General features: G+C 37.6%; 1 protein-coding gene across 3 annotated transcripts in view; it reads left to right on the forward strand.

Annotated features, from left to right (window-relative positions):
* MCC (MCC regulator of WNT signaling pathway) overlaps positions 1–19,605 on the forward strand; it is a 183,348-nt gene that overhangs the window by 3,687 nt on the left and 160,056 nt on the right. For 2 of the 3 annotated variants that reach the window (XM_064403762.1, XM_064403763.1), the window contains exon 2: positions 10,678–10,925. In XM_064403762.1, the coding sequence (XP_064259832.1) occupies positions 10,678–10,925 (248 nt within the window). Of the gene's footprint in view, positions 1–10,677; positions 10,926–15,212; positions 15,335–19,605 lie in introns of those variants that run through there. The other variant, XM_064403764.1, reaches the window with a different exon arrangement.

Consider the following 19,605-nt stretch of genomic DNA (forward strand, 5'->3'; position numbering starts at 1 on the left):
TATAGTCTTGGATGCTGGGGTTTTATGGGTGATAGGCTAGATGAATGTCTTCTTCTGAAATTTAATTGCCTTGTAGCTTTATTATATGTGGATTGTATTGAAATTCCATTTAGCACACAATGAATTTCATCTTCACTGCAGAAGTCACTAAATGGATTTTGCATTACTCTGTTTTAACACTGGAAAATGTAAAGATAACGTTGAATCTGCAGGAAATACTTTTGCTTTAAAAAAATGAAGGTACAAGCTGTGGAAATAATGGGTGAAGAAAAAATTTATTTCATTATTAAGCATTAAGTATGCAAGCTTTCCAATTTTAACTTTTAAGCATGGATAAATAATTTTAGGATTGTAAAGAAAAAAGATAAAGCTAGTGTTTACTTCAGCTAGAACTTTTTCATTATATTAACAATAATGGGATTTAATTTTATTCGTAGAGTTTGTTTGAAAACGGTATTGTCTGTGTACACAATTTTTTTTTACACTGGTCAATGCCTTACAGAAAATCTTGGTAAAAGTAGAGTATCACTACACAGAGTAAGATGTTAAAAACTCAATAAACCTACTAACTGTAGCGAGCTTATACAGCCTGTTAGGAGGACATGCTGAATGTGCCTTCTCTAGCCCTGCACAGAAGCAGTTAAAAGGAACAACTTGGATTTGATTTGTTACCTGGGTGGTTTCAGTGGTACATGACTTTGGGAGCTCAAAACCATTGCAAATACAGGCTGCTCCTTCAATTTTTAATGTGTTGTCACTGTAGTAGGACATTCACAGCTTTCTTGATGAGTGTATTTTGGCACCCCTCCTCCCACCTCCAGTGTTTCTGCATCTAGTGGCTGCATGCTGTTAGAGGAGAAAACCCAGTATTTTCAAGAAGACAAAGTATTAATCTATTCAGTCTTTTTAAGGGAGGAGATTTATTCTTCTATGATCTCTGTTACTCTCCACAGCAGACGTTACCAATTCATTTAACTTTTTTTCAAGTGTTTGATTTTGCTAATGTGCTTCAACTACTGTGCTTAACATTTAAAGAAATACTATTGAACCACTTAGGGACGGATAAAATGAAGCAGCAAAATCAGTGTGGGTTGTCTGTGACGGTCAAGTTACCACTGTTGGTAAAACACTCTTTAATCCATAAGATGACCATTTATGAAGTAATGTGAACATGTTCAGTCAGGATCTCTCAAAACTTACTTTGGGCATGAGTTCATATTCTGCATCCTCTCTGCAGGGTATTCTGTGCTGGTTGAAAGCAGTATCAGGAACAAGGTGTTCGGGGTGCTCAAACATCAGCAGGCTAGGCAGTGATAAAGCTATTTATCCTACAAGCAAGAGGTTTATAAAAGAACAGGTGGAAATAAAAAAATGCCTTTGAAGTCTTGTGAGAGAAGTAGTATTTATTCTGCTAGTTTTGCAGCTACTGGGATTTCAAATTTCAAAAGAAGTTTGATCCCAGTACCATACAGTCCTAAGTCTGGCCTCAATCCAGCTCTCTAACAAGGAGATATCATTTAGAAGCAGTCTGCAAAATGTCAGCAAGACTGGGACAAAGCTTTGGTTAGTCCTTGCCTTCAATCTGGCTCTTCATATAGCTGGGCTGTTCTTTCCATAGGGCTAAAAAAGTTAAGGCCTCAACAGAGGATTTTATTCTCACTTGAGGTCTGGACTATTTGCTCTGTGTTTTCTTTAAACCAGCTCAGTTTTAGAAATTCCAGAGGAGAAAAATGCCAAATTTCCAAAACTCCCAAGCCTTGGTAAAATGTACTTTGTCCTTGCACTGCTGCTTTAGTTTGTCTTGAAAACAGTTTCAGCTCCCAGATTCTGTTCCTGGGCTTAATTTTAGTCTTCATCCATCTCCATTACAAGGCTGTCACAGGGTTTGCGATCCATGTAACTGAAGGATTGCTTTTATATGGATACAGCACAATACTTACTGTATGCCAAGTGAAACGGTGACTGGAAGCACTGTGCTGTTTCTCACATGATTGTCGTCTGTGTTTTCTGTTTCTCTTGGGACTTGCCTTAGTCAATGATTCCACAGTTGTATAGCATTTTGTCGGGTTTTTAGTCCAACTTTGTCTTCCACAGGTCCTCTCAGAGCATCATAACCAAAAAAGGAGTAAGTTACAGGGAAAGCCTGAAGGGTCAATGTGTATGAGAAACCATTGAGGCATACTTAGTTTAGGATGAAGAAAAAGGTATCCCTTTGTTAAATATTTTGTCTAGAAAATACACCAAGAATCAACATTAATTAAGGGATTATGTATTTCAAAGTCTGCATTTCTTACAACTGGTACACAGACAAAGGAATGTATTCAAACTTGAAATGTCTGAACATATTATGTTTTTTTAATTGGTTAGTACTCCAGTTCTTGTGTAAACATCAGACACCTGAAGGGTGTCTTAACTGGAGCTGTTAACATTTTAAAGTTAGTGAGGTTACTTGGTGTGTCTTAAAGATTGCTTTTGTCCTTCTCATTGGCACTATTAGTCTGGTAAAAGGGACTAAAATATTTATCTCAGGCTTGTTGTTACTTGGTATTATTTTATTTTCTTTCTTAGAACCTTGTTGTCCAGATAGATTGTACTGTGGAAAAACTGACCAAACAGTAATCCACTTGAAAATACAAATGTCAAATTTTTTGATCCCTTTGAAAGTTACCATCCAGCTGGCTTCTAAGCAGGGAAGTTATTTGTTATATTTATTAATTTTGTTATTGATTTTTATTTATTTTTTTGCTTTGAGATTGTTGCAAGTACCATGCTAGTTGTGTTATTACTGTAAGAGAAGTTAATCACTCTTTAGAGTCAGTGATTTCCCTTTTGTGATGAAAAAAAAAGTAATAGTTAAACTGAGAATTTTTTTGCCTTGTGTTATCTTGGGTTTCTTGGTGGCAATTCTGAAAGATCAGCTTCAAGAATATACTCTGCTACTTTCTTCCCAAGGGTGGTAGGGAGCTCAGGCCCTCATGGAAAGCTTTGGTGTTTGGTCTTTCTAGCAAGTCCATAGCCCTGGTTTTGTAACATAGGAACGCATTGGTGGCTGTTCTAGCAGTATGACTGGAACTACAGTAAGTACTTGGTTTTGTTTAGCTCATGGATGATTGCATCTTCCGTTTACAGCAGACAAGGCAGTTGGCACTCTCCTTAATCGCTGTTGGTTAGCTTGTGATCCTAGGAAGCAACTTTCTGTATGTTTTTAGAATTAATTTGCCAACACCTATCATTTGAAATTCATGGATGGGTTGACTGAGTTGGGAGGCACTCTAATAAGAGAAGAGTTCTTCCAGTTAACTCCTTGTATTTATTTGTATTTATTGTTTGAGGGTACCATGTACAAGTACTTTGCTGGTAGTTGTGGATGGATTCTAAGATTATTTTTAAATTCTCTTTGTCTCTGTTTGCTGGGGTAGGCTAGAGATTACCTGACGTTGATTGAAGCAGCAGGTCATACTTGTTTTGATTGGGAGCAAGGAACCTCACAAAATACTTGGGCACCTGGCCTTTCTTGCAAATATATACTCCTAATCTGTGCACCTGCACTCCTTACACAATGAATTGTGAATAGCTAGTGGAGAGTTTCATGATTTTTTTAAGTCAGCCTGTTCTGCTAGATGATGATCCGCTGTGCATGGTCCTGAAGTTTCATGCTGTCACTAGTTCAGTAAGAAATATTTCTTTGCAGCATGGCCAGTTTATAGTTGTGACTTTTTGTCTGGCTGTGTGACTTTTAATGTGGGCACAAGATGGTGGAGGGGGGTAAGAAACAAGCTAGGGGATTAGTTGTGATCCTCCTGGTGATGTCCTCTTGATTTTTAAACATGCTTCGCTCCAAATGATCTGAGCTAAGAAATGTCACTAAAGATTAATTCATTTTCAGGAGTATAAAAGGACAAGAGAGATTTTATTGAGACTCTGGTATCTCAGGTGGTAGGTGAAAGGCATTAACAAGGCTTGTGTTGTGCCTCACTGAGTGTTGTCCAAAGGATGGGCTTCAAATGGCATCTGAAGGAAAAGTTATGCTGTGGGTACATCGCTTTTCAAATTCACTGTGTTTTTACTGTGGATGTTCACATGCATCTTTTAGAATAAATAGTACATATGTGGAATTCATCCTATTGCAGTGAGTTTTGCATTAATTGATCTGTGTTAATTAATGCCACCATAATGCTAAATTGTAATCAACACATTCAATGTCTGATTTCTTCTAAAAGTTTTCCACAGCAATACCTTTTATATTTGATAGAAAATAACAATATTTATGTAGTATTAGTGGTTATTTGATTAAATCTCATATGTAATTTTTGAGGGTAAGCCAGGTAGCAGAGATTAGGCCATCTCTGAATGAAAACTGTGCTTCTTATAGTTCCTAACCACGTGGAAGTCTGTAGGTTGAATTGTGTATTAGCAGTATATTTGAAAACAGAGAACAGCGCAAAAGAAAGCGTAGAATGGCAGACATTCTGTTGACAAACTCTGCTTCTCCTTTGACAGATGGACCTTTGTTGGCCTGCAGCAGTTCAGTCTCTAGAGATGAGACCCTTAGCCAAAAAGGCTGCCTGTCCTCACAGGTTGAGATATGCAGTTTGTGCTATCAGTACAGAGTGGGTGATCAGAGCACAAAGTTTAAGCTATTCCTAGTGAGTAGAATATGTATTGGTTGTGTCATCTCTAAAATACATTTCTGTTCTGAGAGGTACTTGCTGCAGGCTAGCTGTCTTGTCCATATCTAGTGTGAAGTGGGGGGAGACATGCACAGACACGCTTAGGTGGGGAGGGAGCTGTCCCCTGCTTCCCCAGAGGAAGGGGTGATGGTCTAGACTGCATGCTTGGAATAGTACCGTGAGAGGCAGCCAAGGCAGGACACTGCTGTGGAGCAGCACAGGTTGAGTTATGAATAAAGCATACAGGGTTTTGGAGCTGGGTGATTGTTAACCCTATCTTTTTCCTGATGATGCTCAGTATTGTAGATCTGGATCAAGGTGCAAGTTAGTTGTGAACAGGCACTGGAATATGCAGAAATTGAAACTAGCAGGGAATTTCAAGTGTAAAATTGTTCCACAATATAGAAACAGTTTTGAAAAAGTGACAGAAAAAACAGAGAAAGGGTACCCAAGAGAGGGAGTCAGTGAGCTGATCATGATGCTAAGATGTGTGAGGTTTTTGTTTTGTTTTGTTTTGCTTTCTACATTGAAAATAATAGATGTAGTGAGATTGTTCCTGCAGATAGGACTGGTAACAAATACCTTGGATAGAGAGGGAAGAAAAAAGTTGAAGAGTGCTTGGATTTGTTCTAGTTAGTTGTACTTGGAGATTTTAATATAATAATCCTAAAGACAACCTCAGAATTATTTCCATTCTTTTTCCCTGAGCTCTTCTAAAAGAGAGAAGAACAGAAAATGGGGAAGATAAAATATGCTGCTTTTCTTTGAAAGTATGTTGAGATGGTGGTCAGTCAACAGACAACTTGCTGAATATGGATTAGTTAAGAAAAAGTTAGGTTGAACTCATCTAATCTAGATCTAGTGTCAGCAGTTTGTGGTAGAAGTGAAACAAGAGATGCCCTTTGTCTTGTCTATTTTAAGGCTTTTATTGTTGTTTTATGACACTTGTAGGCAACCCAAGGAACTAGACTAAGAAAGACTGTAGTTTGGTTTTGTTTTGTTGTTGTTTTATTTTTTTTCCCCCTGAGCTATATTTGGAAAATTGGATACCTGTGCTTTGTTTGACAAATAAAATACTGTATCAAATTTAAATCAGAAGGATGGCTGGATCAGATCAGTGTTATTAAGGATTAATGATCTGGATGACATGATAATGGGTAAACATTCTTAAATGTGAGATGCCATCAAGCTAAGGAAAATTGGAGACTTGCTGTGGGATAAGAGTCACAATTGATGCTGACAGATGAAGCTATTGCTTAAAAAAAATCAAGTGACATAAAGTAGGGATAAGCAGACATTAGTACATTTGGTGGTACACATACAGGATGTGTGCTTGATGAAAAACTTAATGAGATTTATAGTGGATCTCAAGTTAAACTTGAATTAACAGAATTGTTCTGTTGCAGAACAGGACTTCTGCTTTCACCTTCTAGTCTCTTTTCAGTGTATGCTTTAAGCTGGTGTCTAGTTCTTTGTGCTGTCATCTGTTCAGTTGGTGGATCATTTAGAGAAAGACAAGAGCAGCTTATGATGATTTGAGATACAAAGTATGGGTTTTTTAATTCAAAAGAAGGTGGAACATCTGATTAAAATATGTAAAGGCTGTTTCTCTTACCCACTCTAATGGCAGAAAACTGTGTTAACTTCCTTTTTGAAGTACCAATCCGAATTGTATCTGGAAAAATTGAAATAAGGAAACTTGCAGAAGGGAACAGTGAAGTGCTAGGACAGAGCACACATGGACGTTATGGCATTCTTAAAAAGCAGCTTAGACACTTATCCATGAGGGATAACACTTTTTTTTAAGTCTGGTATGTTTTCTACACTGGTAGGTCTTACTTGCCTGTTTTTCTCTATTTAAGAGTTTGTCTGCTGAGTTACACAATTTGTCTCTTGCGCTTATAATCAGGCAAATGTGCAGGATCCCATATAGTGCCATATAGACATCCATTTTACAGAACTCAGTGGTTACAGAGTAAATATCTCCTTATGGGACTGCAGTGTGGTCTAGTGACCTTTTCCTCCCATTTCTTTCAACTTCATGTTTACATTTTGCTTTAATTCCTTAATAAATAGAGACAAATATAGAAAAAAGTCCCATAAAACTATCAAATGTCAGTCAATGCTCTTATGTCTTCCTAAGTTTTCATGTAGTGCGAAAAAATTCATCTGCATGAATTCCCTTCCTGATCACAATGAGATGTTAAAACTGGAGCTTCAGTGTGAGTTTTCAGATCCCCGTATCAACAGTATTGCTTCTCAGCATTTTAACAAGCATGTCCAGCTGATGTGCCTGTTCTCCATCCCATCCTGCCTCACATTATTCGTGCCTTGCCAAACACATCAGCTTCCCTGAAATGGCTCATTTACAACTATTGCCAGATATTGACAATGCATTTGATGCACAATAAATAGGGAGCATTGGGACAGCCATAAGGAAATGGAGCTTTACATTAAAAGTTAACAAAATGAGTGTTACTGTGTATTTTATACTTTCATTTTTAAAAGGGTTGATTAATACTACTACATAGTCTGGCACTAGGAAGTAAACCCAAAGAAAATACTCATGAAACAAAATACATTTTGTTTATAGATGCAGAGAGTATTCCAAATATACATGTAAAGTTGTTTACACATCAGTTTATCAGTTGTTTCATGTATGAATAGCAGTGGTGGTCATGAATGCAGTTTATTAAGCTGAGATGGGAACTTCAGGCCTTTTTTCCTAATAACTTTCAGGCAGATATATTGTTGCAGGAAACTTGTGGTTTTTCGTTCTTTGCCTTTTGGTAATGACATCCAGGTTTTAGCAGGTGGAAAATTCCAGCAATTCTGAAACTGTGTTCATTATTCCTTCAGAAGCTGTAACTTCAGTCTTGCCCTACCACTTCCTTTAAAAGATAATATAGAAATGCTGACATAGCCTTATCAGGATGATCTGTGCCTGATAAGGTAATAGCTTCTGTATTGTTCAATCATCAAATTGGTAATAATTGAGGAAATTGGAGAGCAAAAATAACCTCTTAAAATATTTCTATGTGGAAAGGTCTGTGGAGATGTAATTGTTTAGGTAATGACAAAGGTAATGAAATCTGTTTCTGAGTCTAAATTCATTAGACAGAAATTTCTTTTTTGTGGTTGTTGCTGCTGCTTCTGGAAATTATTTCTTCAAGAAAACATACGAAGAACTGCTGTGGGTGTTTGTCCTCTTTCCTAGTCTACCTGCTACCTAGTTCCATCTGCTAGTGAACTTCTTGAACAGTTTTCTTCTCTTCTGTAAAGTCAAGATATGTATCAGGCCTTGGGTGGACTACAAAACTACATAAACTCTCCATCCAGCACTCCCTGTGGGTGACGACCACTTGTTTTTATTCATGTTTTTCAGACAGCAGTGAACATTGTCTTTTAGTCTGGTAGCCTTCTGAACTGCTCTCTGTAGTGGCGTGCTAATCTTGAGATGTTTTTTTTCCAAAGATTATAGTGTCATAGGGGGTTTCTGTGATACACACTCACTGTGGTTTCTGCATTCTTGGCTTTTCAGATGACTTTGGAATTACTGTGCATTACTTTTGTTCATCCAGATTAAGAAAGAAGCATTTTGATGCAGCCTGCCTCGTGATCCTTGGAGCCTCTTACCTTATAATTTCTTTACGCATCTAAAACTCTGTTAGAAGTTTATTCACAAGAGGTGTCATTCTGTGAGCTTTTCTGAAGACTTCTGACTGCAGACAAGCACAGTTCTGGGATTGCTGCCAGAATTGTTTTCCTGCAGTTGCTCATAGAAAAGTCATAGCTGGAGAGCTGATGTGATTCTGCAGTTTAAGTAGTAGGGGGCTTGACTTGCTGTGAGAGTCAGAGCAAATGGAGCAGTGAGTCCAGGATGCTCTGGAGATTGGTGGCTGCACCAGGGACCTAAACTAAACTGCCTCCTTCCAAGAACAGAAGTGGTCTGGAGTAACTTTAGTACATATTTTAGATCAGCAACTTCTTATTCCCTCTGAGTGCTCTGATTGTCAGTCCTTTTCGTAGATTAGTAATTTCAAAATTAATGTTTTAGATAGATTACTCTTTATCTACAGTATTGGTCTAGAAGTGACTCATGACACAACTGCATGGAACAGGTTTTCTTACAATGTTTGTTTATTTACTCTATTTGCCTCTAGGGAGCTTGGCTGCATTTATAATTTTGACTTCCCTCTTCAAAGGTGTTTGTACGCCTAGACTGCAAGTTGCATTAGCAAAGATTAAATGTTTCCTGGGAAAATGATGGTACCTTTTTACTAGCTGAAGTTTTAAATAGTTTTAAGAAAATACATGGTTTCTCCTTAGTGTTATCTAGTGGAACAATCTTTGCAAGATTTCCTTTATAAATCAGTTTGCATTTGTGTAACCCCTTTAGATTGTAGGGAACCAGAACTGGGTTTGGACATGTCCCCATGGGCTGTAGTGAAATAGAAACGTTACAATTGTTGTGAGCAGGGACATGTAAGGTGTGCTACCAGTGCCACAGCCTCCTACAGCCCCACTATAGCAGATTAATTCTTCTGGAGCCAGGGCAACAGACCTGTGTCGTGGAATCCCATGGCAAAATCACCCTGCACTGCTTCTCCTGGTACTCATTTCAACCTCTGCAGAGTCCCGCAATCTGAGGCTATGTCTGATCTGTTCCAAGAGAACAGATACAGACATAGCTGAATTGTATCTGTCACTCCCCATGTAAAAATTTGAATATGCTCTCATCCTTATTTTTCTTTGCAACATCGTTGTGAGATTGTATTTCTGTTGTTTTAATTTTTAAAAACAAGGAACTGAGCCATGGAGATTATTTCTCTAATTGATGGATTCAAATCTAAGAGCAAAACTCTGAGCAAAAATTGAACTGCAAACAATAATAGCTTATGTTTGACCTGTGTGATTAATTCTTCTGTAATAAAGTTATTTCTTGTCATAAGTGGAGAGTTGGTTGCTTTTTGTTACTTTTGTTGGGGTTTTGTTTTTAACTACATGGTCATGTTGTTATTATTATTATCATCATTATTATTGTCATTATTATCATCATTCTTATCATCATTACTATTACTTTTGTTACTATGGTCATTATTATCCAATTTATTGTAAACAACTCTGACAAGAATTCTGTTTCTGCAGCTCTGGAATTTCTGCATGGAGGAGACTTACAGACCTCCACCCAATATACAACTTCTTTCTGTAGAATAAAATGGGCCTTGATTCTGATAATAAATTACTTCATTGAACCACTTCATGCAAGAACTTTGAGTATTTCCATGTATCATGTTTTCACAGAAACCTTCTGAATGATGCCCTGATACTAGTAATGAAATAATAATAATAATACTATTAAATACTATTATGTCTATTAAATGCTATTATATCTGCTGTTAATTCACATAATAGTAATATTACACATTTTCTTTGCCTTCCTTCTACTGAAAGATTTTGTTCAACACAGAAATAAGCTATATGCTTTTAAGCTTCTTAACACAGAAACACATTCATGCTATTTGTGGTATAAATTGGTATGGTAGTGCTGTGCAATCCAGTTCAAAAACTGTTTTAAGAAAAGGATGGCAGGAAAGAAGCAGTGAAATGGGAGAGCAGCAAAGTAATGGTAATTTTTTAAAAAAATTTTCTAATCAGAGAAAATAGGGCATCCAGAAGATTTGATGGCATAGAGCAGCTGTTGCTTCAGATCTGGCTGAATTGGTTTGCCCACATTCTATTTAGAATGTGACTATTTGTCATTAGATATGACAGATGATAAATATGCATTAGTCATCATTCAGATGCTGGAGAAATTGTTTCAAGATTTTGTTTCCTTCAGTAGCTGGCTTATTTGTTTTAAATGCTTGTGCATTAAAGCATATCCAGATTAGACACGGCTAGTATTCCTTTTCTTCTCAACTAAGTTGTTGTTTTTTTTTGTTTTCTCTATTCCCACTTTTCTAATCTTCCCCCACCCCCATTTTCTCTCTAAAAATATCTTTAGGAATGACTTGCTAATGGTGTGCCGCCAGCTGAATATGGAGGCGTCTGTTGCAGAGATCATGCACCAGCTTGGAGCAGATGAAAATGGAAAAATTTCCTTCCAGGATTTTAGTCAGTGCCGCATGGAACTGGTACAGGAAATCAGGAAGGAGGAAGTGGAGCTTTCTGTGAAATCGGATGACTCTTGTAAAAAGAAAAAGTTAAGGGATAGAGTAGCTTCCTGGCCAACTAGCAGCAATAACAGTTTAGGTAGGTATGACTTTTAAATATCCTGTGGGTGTGATTTAACAAATGGTAAACTGTGGGGTGTTTGTTACTGATTTCACTGGCATTAGGGTTGCCCCTACAGGGCTTTGTGAATCTGCCTTCGCATAATTTCATCATATACTAAAGTGCTGTTGTAATGGGTGCAGACTTGTCATCAGAATGTAGACTAGAATGTGTGTGGAGCATCATCTTCTAAGAATGCAAATCGCACAAGAGAACAGATTTCCTTGGAAGGATAAGGGCTGGTAACTGAAGATCCAGGGAGTTCTCTGTTCTCTGTAAAGCCCAGGCAGGTATGTAGGTAAAACTGAAAATGGAGGGAAGACTTAATCTTGGTTCCAGTCATAATACAATGTAGAAACTAATGTTTCTTGGATGCTTTAAAAGTCATTCCACTTTGTGGGAGATTTGATTGCTGGAAGAGCCCTATGATATAGAGAATACAAAAATACTTCTCATTCTGGTTGAAAACCAAACAAAATCAAAAACCAGAACCAACCAAACCAAAAGAAACTAACAACAAAACCAAACCACAAACCCCTCCAAAAACCTCAAACCAACGAACAATAAAAGAAAAAGTGCTCTTCTATCCATAGGAAAATGGGATGTAGGAAGGTGTCAGTGAGCTGTGTCAGTGAGCCCAGTCCTTGATGGCACTGTGACCAGTCAGCATTAGGTCAGAAATGTTAACACCTGCAGAATGCTTTCTTTCACCCTGTGAAAAATGGAAGAGACTAAAGGACACAGATTCTGGGGTCAAAAATGGCAAAGTGGTGTTTTGTGGAAAAAGCTGAGGATGCTGTCCATTCCCCAGCTGTCTACAACAGGTGCATGCTGGCTGGTGACCATGGAACTGACCTGCATCCATTCTTCACAAAAATAGCATCAGCCTCTGGTGGTGTTTAGTTGGAGCTATGTGTCCTCAGCCTTTTCTTTGGGCTGTATGAGCCTACATGTTTTAAAACACTTTTTAAACTGAAAGTCTTCCATTAGTCTTCACAATATTTTTTCTTTGAAGTGTCTTAAATTAATTTGATAATTTTTTTTTATTGTTGGATGTGTTTCATACGTGTTCTGGAGAGTTGTCTTATTCCAGCTTCTCATGTTATGTCAGGATTATGTCAAGGTCATGTTATTGACTTGTTGCCAGGTATAATGTTTAACATCAGATTTATTTGTTTATTTGAAGGTAGTTGATGGTACATGGGATTTCTGTTTTAGCAGCGTGAATGCAAAGCATACTGGAAACACAGTACAGACAGAAGTCACACATAACAGAGGAGAGCAATTGCAGGGCAAAGCTCAATCACAATACCAGTGAGACTGAGCTGTGTATACAAGTACTCCACACTGGCTTGGCTAACTTGGGGAGATGTTCACACTCGTACTGAACTCAGGGAGAAATACAGCCCTAGTTGATTTTCTCAGCTGTTTATCGTTTATCTAAAGCAAAACGCACCCTCAGGTCCTCTTGGTGTGGAGATCAAGCCAGCTTTTATGCAACAGCTGTCCTCAGTCCCAGCCCACATACTTCCTTGAGCTTTATGGGCACATCTCCCTCGCCCATTTCTGATCCTGCTCCCATAGTAGGGCCTTACTGATCAGTTAGACCTGTCTTTATCTTGTCACTAGTCAGCTTCATAGAAAGTAAAACTGGGCATATGTTAATTTGGCTATTATTTATTTATTAGCTTTGTAGGTATGGGATTAGCATGTTCTGTTTTATAGTCACTTTGCACATGTTTTTGGCTAGTCATCTCAGAAATTCAAATTTTTCTTGTTTACTTTGTACCCTTGGTGATCTCCTTATCTTTTTGCTTTTTAGATGGACTATACTACTCCGTTATTGCCCTATCATCTCATGCTCCTTGGCTTTTCATTTTGGCTTCTCAGCACAGCAGATCTGTTTCATAGCTTATTTTCCATCTCATATTTTATAGCTTCATTGTCATATTGAGGTAGTTAATTGTTGGCATTGTTGGCATTTCTTCTGTTTATGTGTCTTTCATATATATTCTTGAATTGCAAAACTCTGTAGTTTCTATGCCCATTTCTCCCATCAATTTCTGTATTGAAATTTTTGTAAGCCTTGTGCTCAATTGATTTCCAGCCTGTGAATCTCTTTCTGGAGCTGTAAGACAGTATTTCAAAGCCAAGATTGTTCCTTTTTTTTCGCTTTAAGGACAATGTGTTTTCCCTTGCTCATACAATTATCTTCCATTGCCTGCTTTTTCGGTGCTGACACAGTTGTATTTTTCTGCAAAACAGAGTTGTTGTTCTGCCCTGAGATGGCTATACAAAGTTTCCCTGTTTGCTGACCAGATTTCTGGTGTTTAAAATCTTCTTTCTTAGACAAACCAGCCAAGTAATTATGATTTGTAATAATCAGAGGTGAAAGACAGCTCCTAAACTTGGTAAGAGAAAGGCTAACATAATAGTCTCAAAATTTATGTCGCAAAGAATCTTACTAATTGCTGCCAAAAAGTATTCATAGATGAACGTCCAAATTTATTAGTGTATAGAATTCAAGCCCAACTACTTTCCCCCCCCCCATTCCCGAGTTGCTGTTAGTTTTATAAGAATAATTTAATGCATTTTTAAAGCTGATGAGTGAACCCATTTTTCTTTTCCTCTGTTTTGCCCAAAAGTTAAGATCAGAACATGTTTGAATTCCCTTCCTTGATATATTTTGCTCTGCTGATCAAGTGTGACTATCTTACTGCACTGTACTTCTAGAGCTATGGGGAATTATGGGATTTGTCCTTGTCCTGCCTTGACTCTTGCAAGAATTCTTAGAGAACATATAGAACATATAGAACATATGGAGATGCCCCCCCCCCCCAGAAAAAAGGATAGGAGGAAATACTAAAGATGAACATTTAGGATGCAACTGTTTTTTATTTGGTTGTAAATGAAAACCACTGTGGCAACACTGTTAAAAGTGTTCTACAGAGCTTTCTTTTCAAAGAGTCAAGGAAACAGCGCTGCAATACATTTCTATGATACAAACCCAGCCTGTGGTGTGAACATAATGACAGCTGAGAAATTACACTTGCAGTCAAGCTTGAATTATGATCTGCACCTTTCTGTGCCTTTCTGATGTTTCTGTGCCTTTCATGTCTTTGAGGGTTCATTTGTATACTCATTAGTGATCAAAGAATTGATTATGTTATTATAGAGTCTTCGCTGTTGCTTTCTAAGCATTGCTTGAGACAAGAGACATCATGTACAAATTCAAACATGAGCTTGGTGGATGCTCTTTTTTTGTGTTACTGTTTTTTTTTCTGGTCAAAACACTTTAATTAAACTTTATTTTCAAAGATAGTTTACAGGCCTTTTTTTCAAGACTAATTTCTACATAGGGTGTGAGCTACTGATGATATTTAAAGCTGATATATATTGATATGGAGCACATAAATGAGAGAATTTCAAAACTCATTCGACTGGTATTGAGTAGCAGATATCCTGATGATCTGAAACAAAGGAACCCAGCCTCTGACATGAATGTTTTTACACTGCAAGTTTGTGTGTAATTGTGCAGAGATTACCAGTCAGGCAGCATTTTGTGCTGCCTTTTCTTGGAACTGTTCCAAATTCCTAAAAAAAGAAACAAAACCTTTGCTGCCTATAAGTTTTGCTTTTCATTATGAAGGAAAATTACTTGGAAAAAAAGTTGCAAGAAGTTATTGCGTCTAATCTACTATTGAACTTCGTTTTATCCATCTGTTTTATCATTGATAAGGTTATTCAAATAATTTGGCCCAACTTTGCCCACAAATGTTCACGCCTGTGTTTCCAGGTGGGATGCAAAAGTAAGGAAATTGGTTGACTCTTAATCAAGGTACAGGACTCAGGTTTATTAATATTCACTCATGTATGTCCTCTGTAAGCCAAACCTGCATTCATATTTACCATCCTGATGAGTAAATGAGTGTATAGATTTAAAAGTTTCATGTTTTATTCAAGTGCACAAAAAAGGAAGTTTTCTACGTTACTAAAATTAGGCTTTTTGATGTTTATTCATCAGTAATTTAAAGCTGTTACAATGTGTTGTTATTCTTATCCTACACTATTAATGTCATGAGGAGCTTTAGCAATAATTTGCAAGTAATACCCAGTTATTTTTCTATAAGTGAAATGGAATGTAAACTGTTAAAATTCTTGCATTTTAAAATACAATTTTAAAAAATTAATAAAATAACTTCTGAAAGTGTTACTGGAGTCTTGCAGTCGCCAAATGTGACCTGAATCTTTATTGTGTCGTTTCAGTAGGAAATGCAGGAAGAATGTCAGTTACCGATCAAATCTGTGGATTGATCTGTCCAGCTGTGGAGAATGAGGGCTATGATGAGTACAGTAAATCTATATGAATAATATAGTGAGTGATGGAGGTAGGTTGCTTAGCACATAAAAACTTTAACGCTGCAGGACTACATCTCTGATATTTAAAGCAGGGAGTTGCCTGAACAGTTGTGGCTTCTGTTAGCCTTTTCAGTGTTGTGTAGCTTTATATGTCCTTTATAAAAGCTAGCATTAGAATTATTTATATTATGCATTGTATAGATTTGTCTAGCTCTTTACAAGGAGCAAATTGCCATTTTTTCCCCTTGATAAAAAATAGCCTCTTTCTAGCACTCATTAACTTGTCAATGAACAAGAAATGGCACTATTTATTAGTAAATTCTTGGTTTCCTGTAACTGCATGTATTTATTGATCTGATTTCATATTCTAGATAAACAGTCACGAATATAAGAGTCTTTTACCAATATTTGGCTGTAGGTTAGTACTTAGTAATTAATTCATAGCCAATTACCCTTTATTTACTGAAAATAAGTCCCCTGCAAACTTGCTATGATAATTTATTTGCATAGTGGATCAAGCATGAGAAATAATCAAAGGAATGGTAGGAATTCAGCCTTAAATTAAGCTTATAAATAGGGTAAATAGGAGAGGCAGACCAGTGGGGCTGAAAAATCATTATTTTTTGCTTTACATTAATTCCATGTTTGATCTTGCTGCAAATAAATTTCTCTTGAGAAACTGATGCAGTGATTACATTTATTTATGCTGTATTTAATTAAAAACTACAGAGCTCTTATGAACTCAAAGGCATGCTGCAGATTTTCTTGACATTTATGAGCAAAGTTTCACCCTTAGATATGTTTAACTAGAAAAGCTTTGAGTTTCTGCTAGGCCAAATTTAATTACATACAAACTCCTGTTAAGTGGTTTAGTTTATTACGTTTAAATAATCTTTGATGCCACTGTCTGTGAAAAGCTCTTGGGATCTCCTCTGGTCAAGATGACCCCGAGATGTATTAAAAGTCTCTTTTCCCCAACCCAGCTGTCGAAGAAGGAGTCAGAAGTCTTCGGCTTGTGTTCTCAAGGCTGTTTGTTATTTCTTATCTAAAACATTTTCTGTCTGGCCTGCCAAGGTCTGTTCTGCAGGTCAGTCCGAGGCACACTGCCCTCCCGGCATTGTCTTTTATACAAAAAACTACCTATAATTCAATATTTACAGTTATGTTCCAATACCTATCACCTATGTTAGACAGTGACTTTCTACTTTACATCAATCCTAGAGTCCTACCATCACCAAGAAGATGGAGGTTAGGAAGAAGAAGGAAGAAGAACGGGACAACACCCAAATTCCTCCATCTTGCCTCCTAGACCCCTATAGTAAAAATCTTCAAAATTTCTCTTTTGACCCTATAACTACTACTATTATGCTATCTAAACTTTTGTGACCTTTAATTTATCATATAAAGGTGGTAATTTGTTCCATGGGTTGAACTCAAAGCCACTGGGGTCTTTGGCTGCATGCCAGGGTCTCTGGCCCCCCCTGCCAGGGCTTCAGAGCCCCCTGGCAGGGGCTCAGATCATCCAGGACTGTTAGAGAGATGTCCTGGGCTCTGACACACAGCAGCAGAATATAGGTAGCTTTTTTTCTTTAATAAGCAGAGAATTTAAGTTCGTGAGCATCCTTACAAGTGAACCTGAATTTCTGGAGGTTTGTAATTGACAACTGATCAATCTTACTAAAATCATACTATATGGTATGCATTAAACACCAGTGAATCTGTACAGGATAGAGGTAATCCCTGCAGGAATCTCTGGTGTCTGATAGAAAAACAAACTTGGTTGAAGCTTTCTTCTGGTTTGAATATTTGTAAAATGTAAGAAGAGGTAATCTGTGTTAGATCAGACTTTACTGTTAAATGGTAATTCTGTCCCTTAGCATGGTGAGAAGAAAATATTAGAGAAGATAGTAGGGTCTGAGTGATCATATAAGAGTGCTTGCATATTAAATTTCAGCTCAGGGTCTTCAAATTAGAGATAGTTGCACTTGTTCACACACACACATGGCTTCCCTCGCTCTAACCCTGTCTTGCAGGTCTGAGTCTTTGAACATGTGCAGGTTTTTAGTGTTCACCATGGCCTGCCGCCAGGAGTAGCACATCTTGCCTTTCCATTGTATGAGGAACAAACTCTTCTTGCTTTTCCTGAAGTTTCCTTCCTTCCATGTGTTTGCAGGAGTTTTTCCTCTCTTCCCACCTCCCCCCCGCCCAGTGTATCTATTCAAGGTTGAGCATTGCATTGTGCTGTGTTACCTTCCTCAGCAGAGGCAATAACAATGTCAGTCACCTCTGTGCCTTCCATAAAATTTATAGGAATTCAGTGTATTTGACACTTTGACGCCAAATGCCCTTGAAATTACTAAACACCTTAACATTTTGAGAAGAAAGGGAAAGGACAGACAGCTGAGTGGGTAGAATTGGGGCGAACAGAAAGCTGCCGTTCCTGAGAGCTGCTGCTACTGCCCAGAGTTGATAGAAGGGCTTGCCCAGACTAGCTCTGCAGAGCACCACAGGTCAGGCTTGTTTCAGGGCACTGCCGTCTGTGCCTCCTGGTCAGCTGCAGTGGTAACACATGGAGCTCTGCTTTGTATTTGCCATATGGTTTGGAACTGGACTACAACATCACTTCCTCAGTTTTGTCCCAGTTTATGCTTTCCATACAAACTGTGATCAGCTTGAGAAACTGAAAGGCTGCTGGGGTTTCATAGAAGGCATGCTTCATTTGGCACAAGATGAGCATTGTCACACATCCTACACTTCAGCTTTTGTAAATCAAGGACTGCCTCTCAGCATATTGCTGCTTTATCTCTCCTGACTTCTGTGATGTTCTCTTCACCTGCCTGCTTCTAATGTGTCTCCGGCATACTAAGGTTGATGAAACAGAAACAAAATGAAACTGACAGGCAACAAACTCTGGATTTGTTTGCTTGGATACATGTGTATTCAAGTCAGATCTAAAGTGAGGTTGTCTTGAGTGGATGGTAATCAGGGAGGAAGCTGCTTATTCACCTATAAATTTCCATGTAAGGAAAGCCAACATTTTTTAGAAGTGCAGTGCATACAGTACAAATACTGTACCTGGAAGGTATGTTGGGACTTCCTCTAGCTTCTGTATGACTTCAGGTTTTATGTACTCTTTTTCCTATATACTGTATACTCCCCTCTTTATTAGATATTGTTACTTTTCAGGGGAAGATAGCTGTTTTCTGCCTTAATAGAAACTTCAAATTAAATTCTAGATTGAGTAGGCTTTCTGAGTACAATGCATTTGTTAGCCACCAGTATTCTGGCAAAATTTAGTTAAGGTGCTTAAACTGTACTGGATATTAGGAAGTCTTGGTTTCTAGACTGTTGAAAAGTCATCCACATCCTCTGTTTATACCTGAATAGAGCAAATGATTATCTGCTCTCAAGGATAGTCTTAAATTATTTCAGAGTCAAGGACAGGTGTATAAAGGTGTTACAGATAGTGTGCTTTTGTTTTCTATGTAACTATTTCCTGTATGGCCAATGCCAGTCAGATGGAAAGTACTGAAACCATGATAGTTACATAGATGCATTTCTCCAGTAACTGAAATAAATTTGAAGAAGGTAAATTGATAGAAATTCCACAAACATTTGTTAATATATATGGTTTGGACTAGTGATTTAACAAACCCAGCTTCTTCACCCAAAAGCTGTGTTGAGTGACTGGGAAATTGTAATAAGAGGAACTTAGTCTTTAACTAGATATGTCTCTGTGTGTTTTACTTTCTCAAGGCTTTATGAATTACCTTGCCTACTTTACAGTTTTGCTCTTGGCAAGTATTCACTTATCTATCCTAATTTTCATGTAGCCATTTGATTTATTTTTCTTAAGATTTGATATAGTTTTTGTAAGTGATAAAAATCTGCTTAGAAAAATATGTCATGGAATGTAAAAAATTAAAATCCAAAAGCCTAAAGAAAAGAGATCGTATTATTCTGGTAAGTAAGAGTGCTGGTTATGTTGCAGACTGTTCCAATTTCTTTAATGTGCATTTAAGTGTTTCTGAAATTTATGCTATAATGGTACCCTGTAGGGAGTTGGGCAGGCAGCATAAAATTGGAGAATTCCCGAATTTTGAGTGTACCAGTGTTGGGGGTACTTCACTGAACCTGAAATGCAGCTGAGGTTTTGTGATGATTTTGCAAAATATACCAGTAGAAAGTGCAAATGTGTGAACTTGTAGTTCAGGAACAAAAGAAAGATGATGTGTGAGCTGACAGCAGTCTTTTAGAGCAGAAATTATCAGTGTGGTTCAATTTTCCTCTGAGACCTAAT

This window comes from Passer domesticus, chromosome Z (assembly GCF_036417665.1).
Source record: "Passer domesticus isolate bPasDom1 chromosome Z, bPasDom1.hap1, whole genome shotgun sequence".
Classification (NCBI taxonomy): Eukaryota; Metazoa; Chordata; class Aves; order Passeriformes; family Passeridae; genus Passer; species Passer domesticus.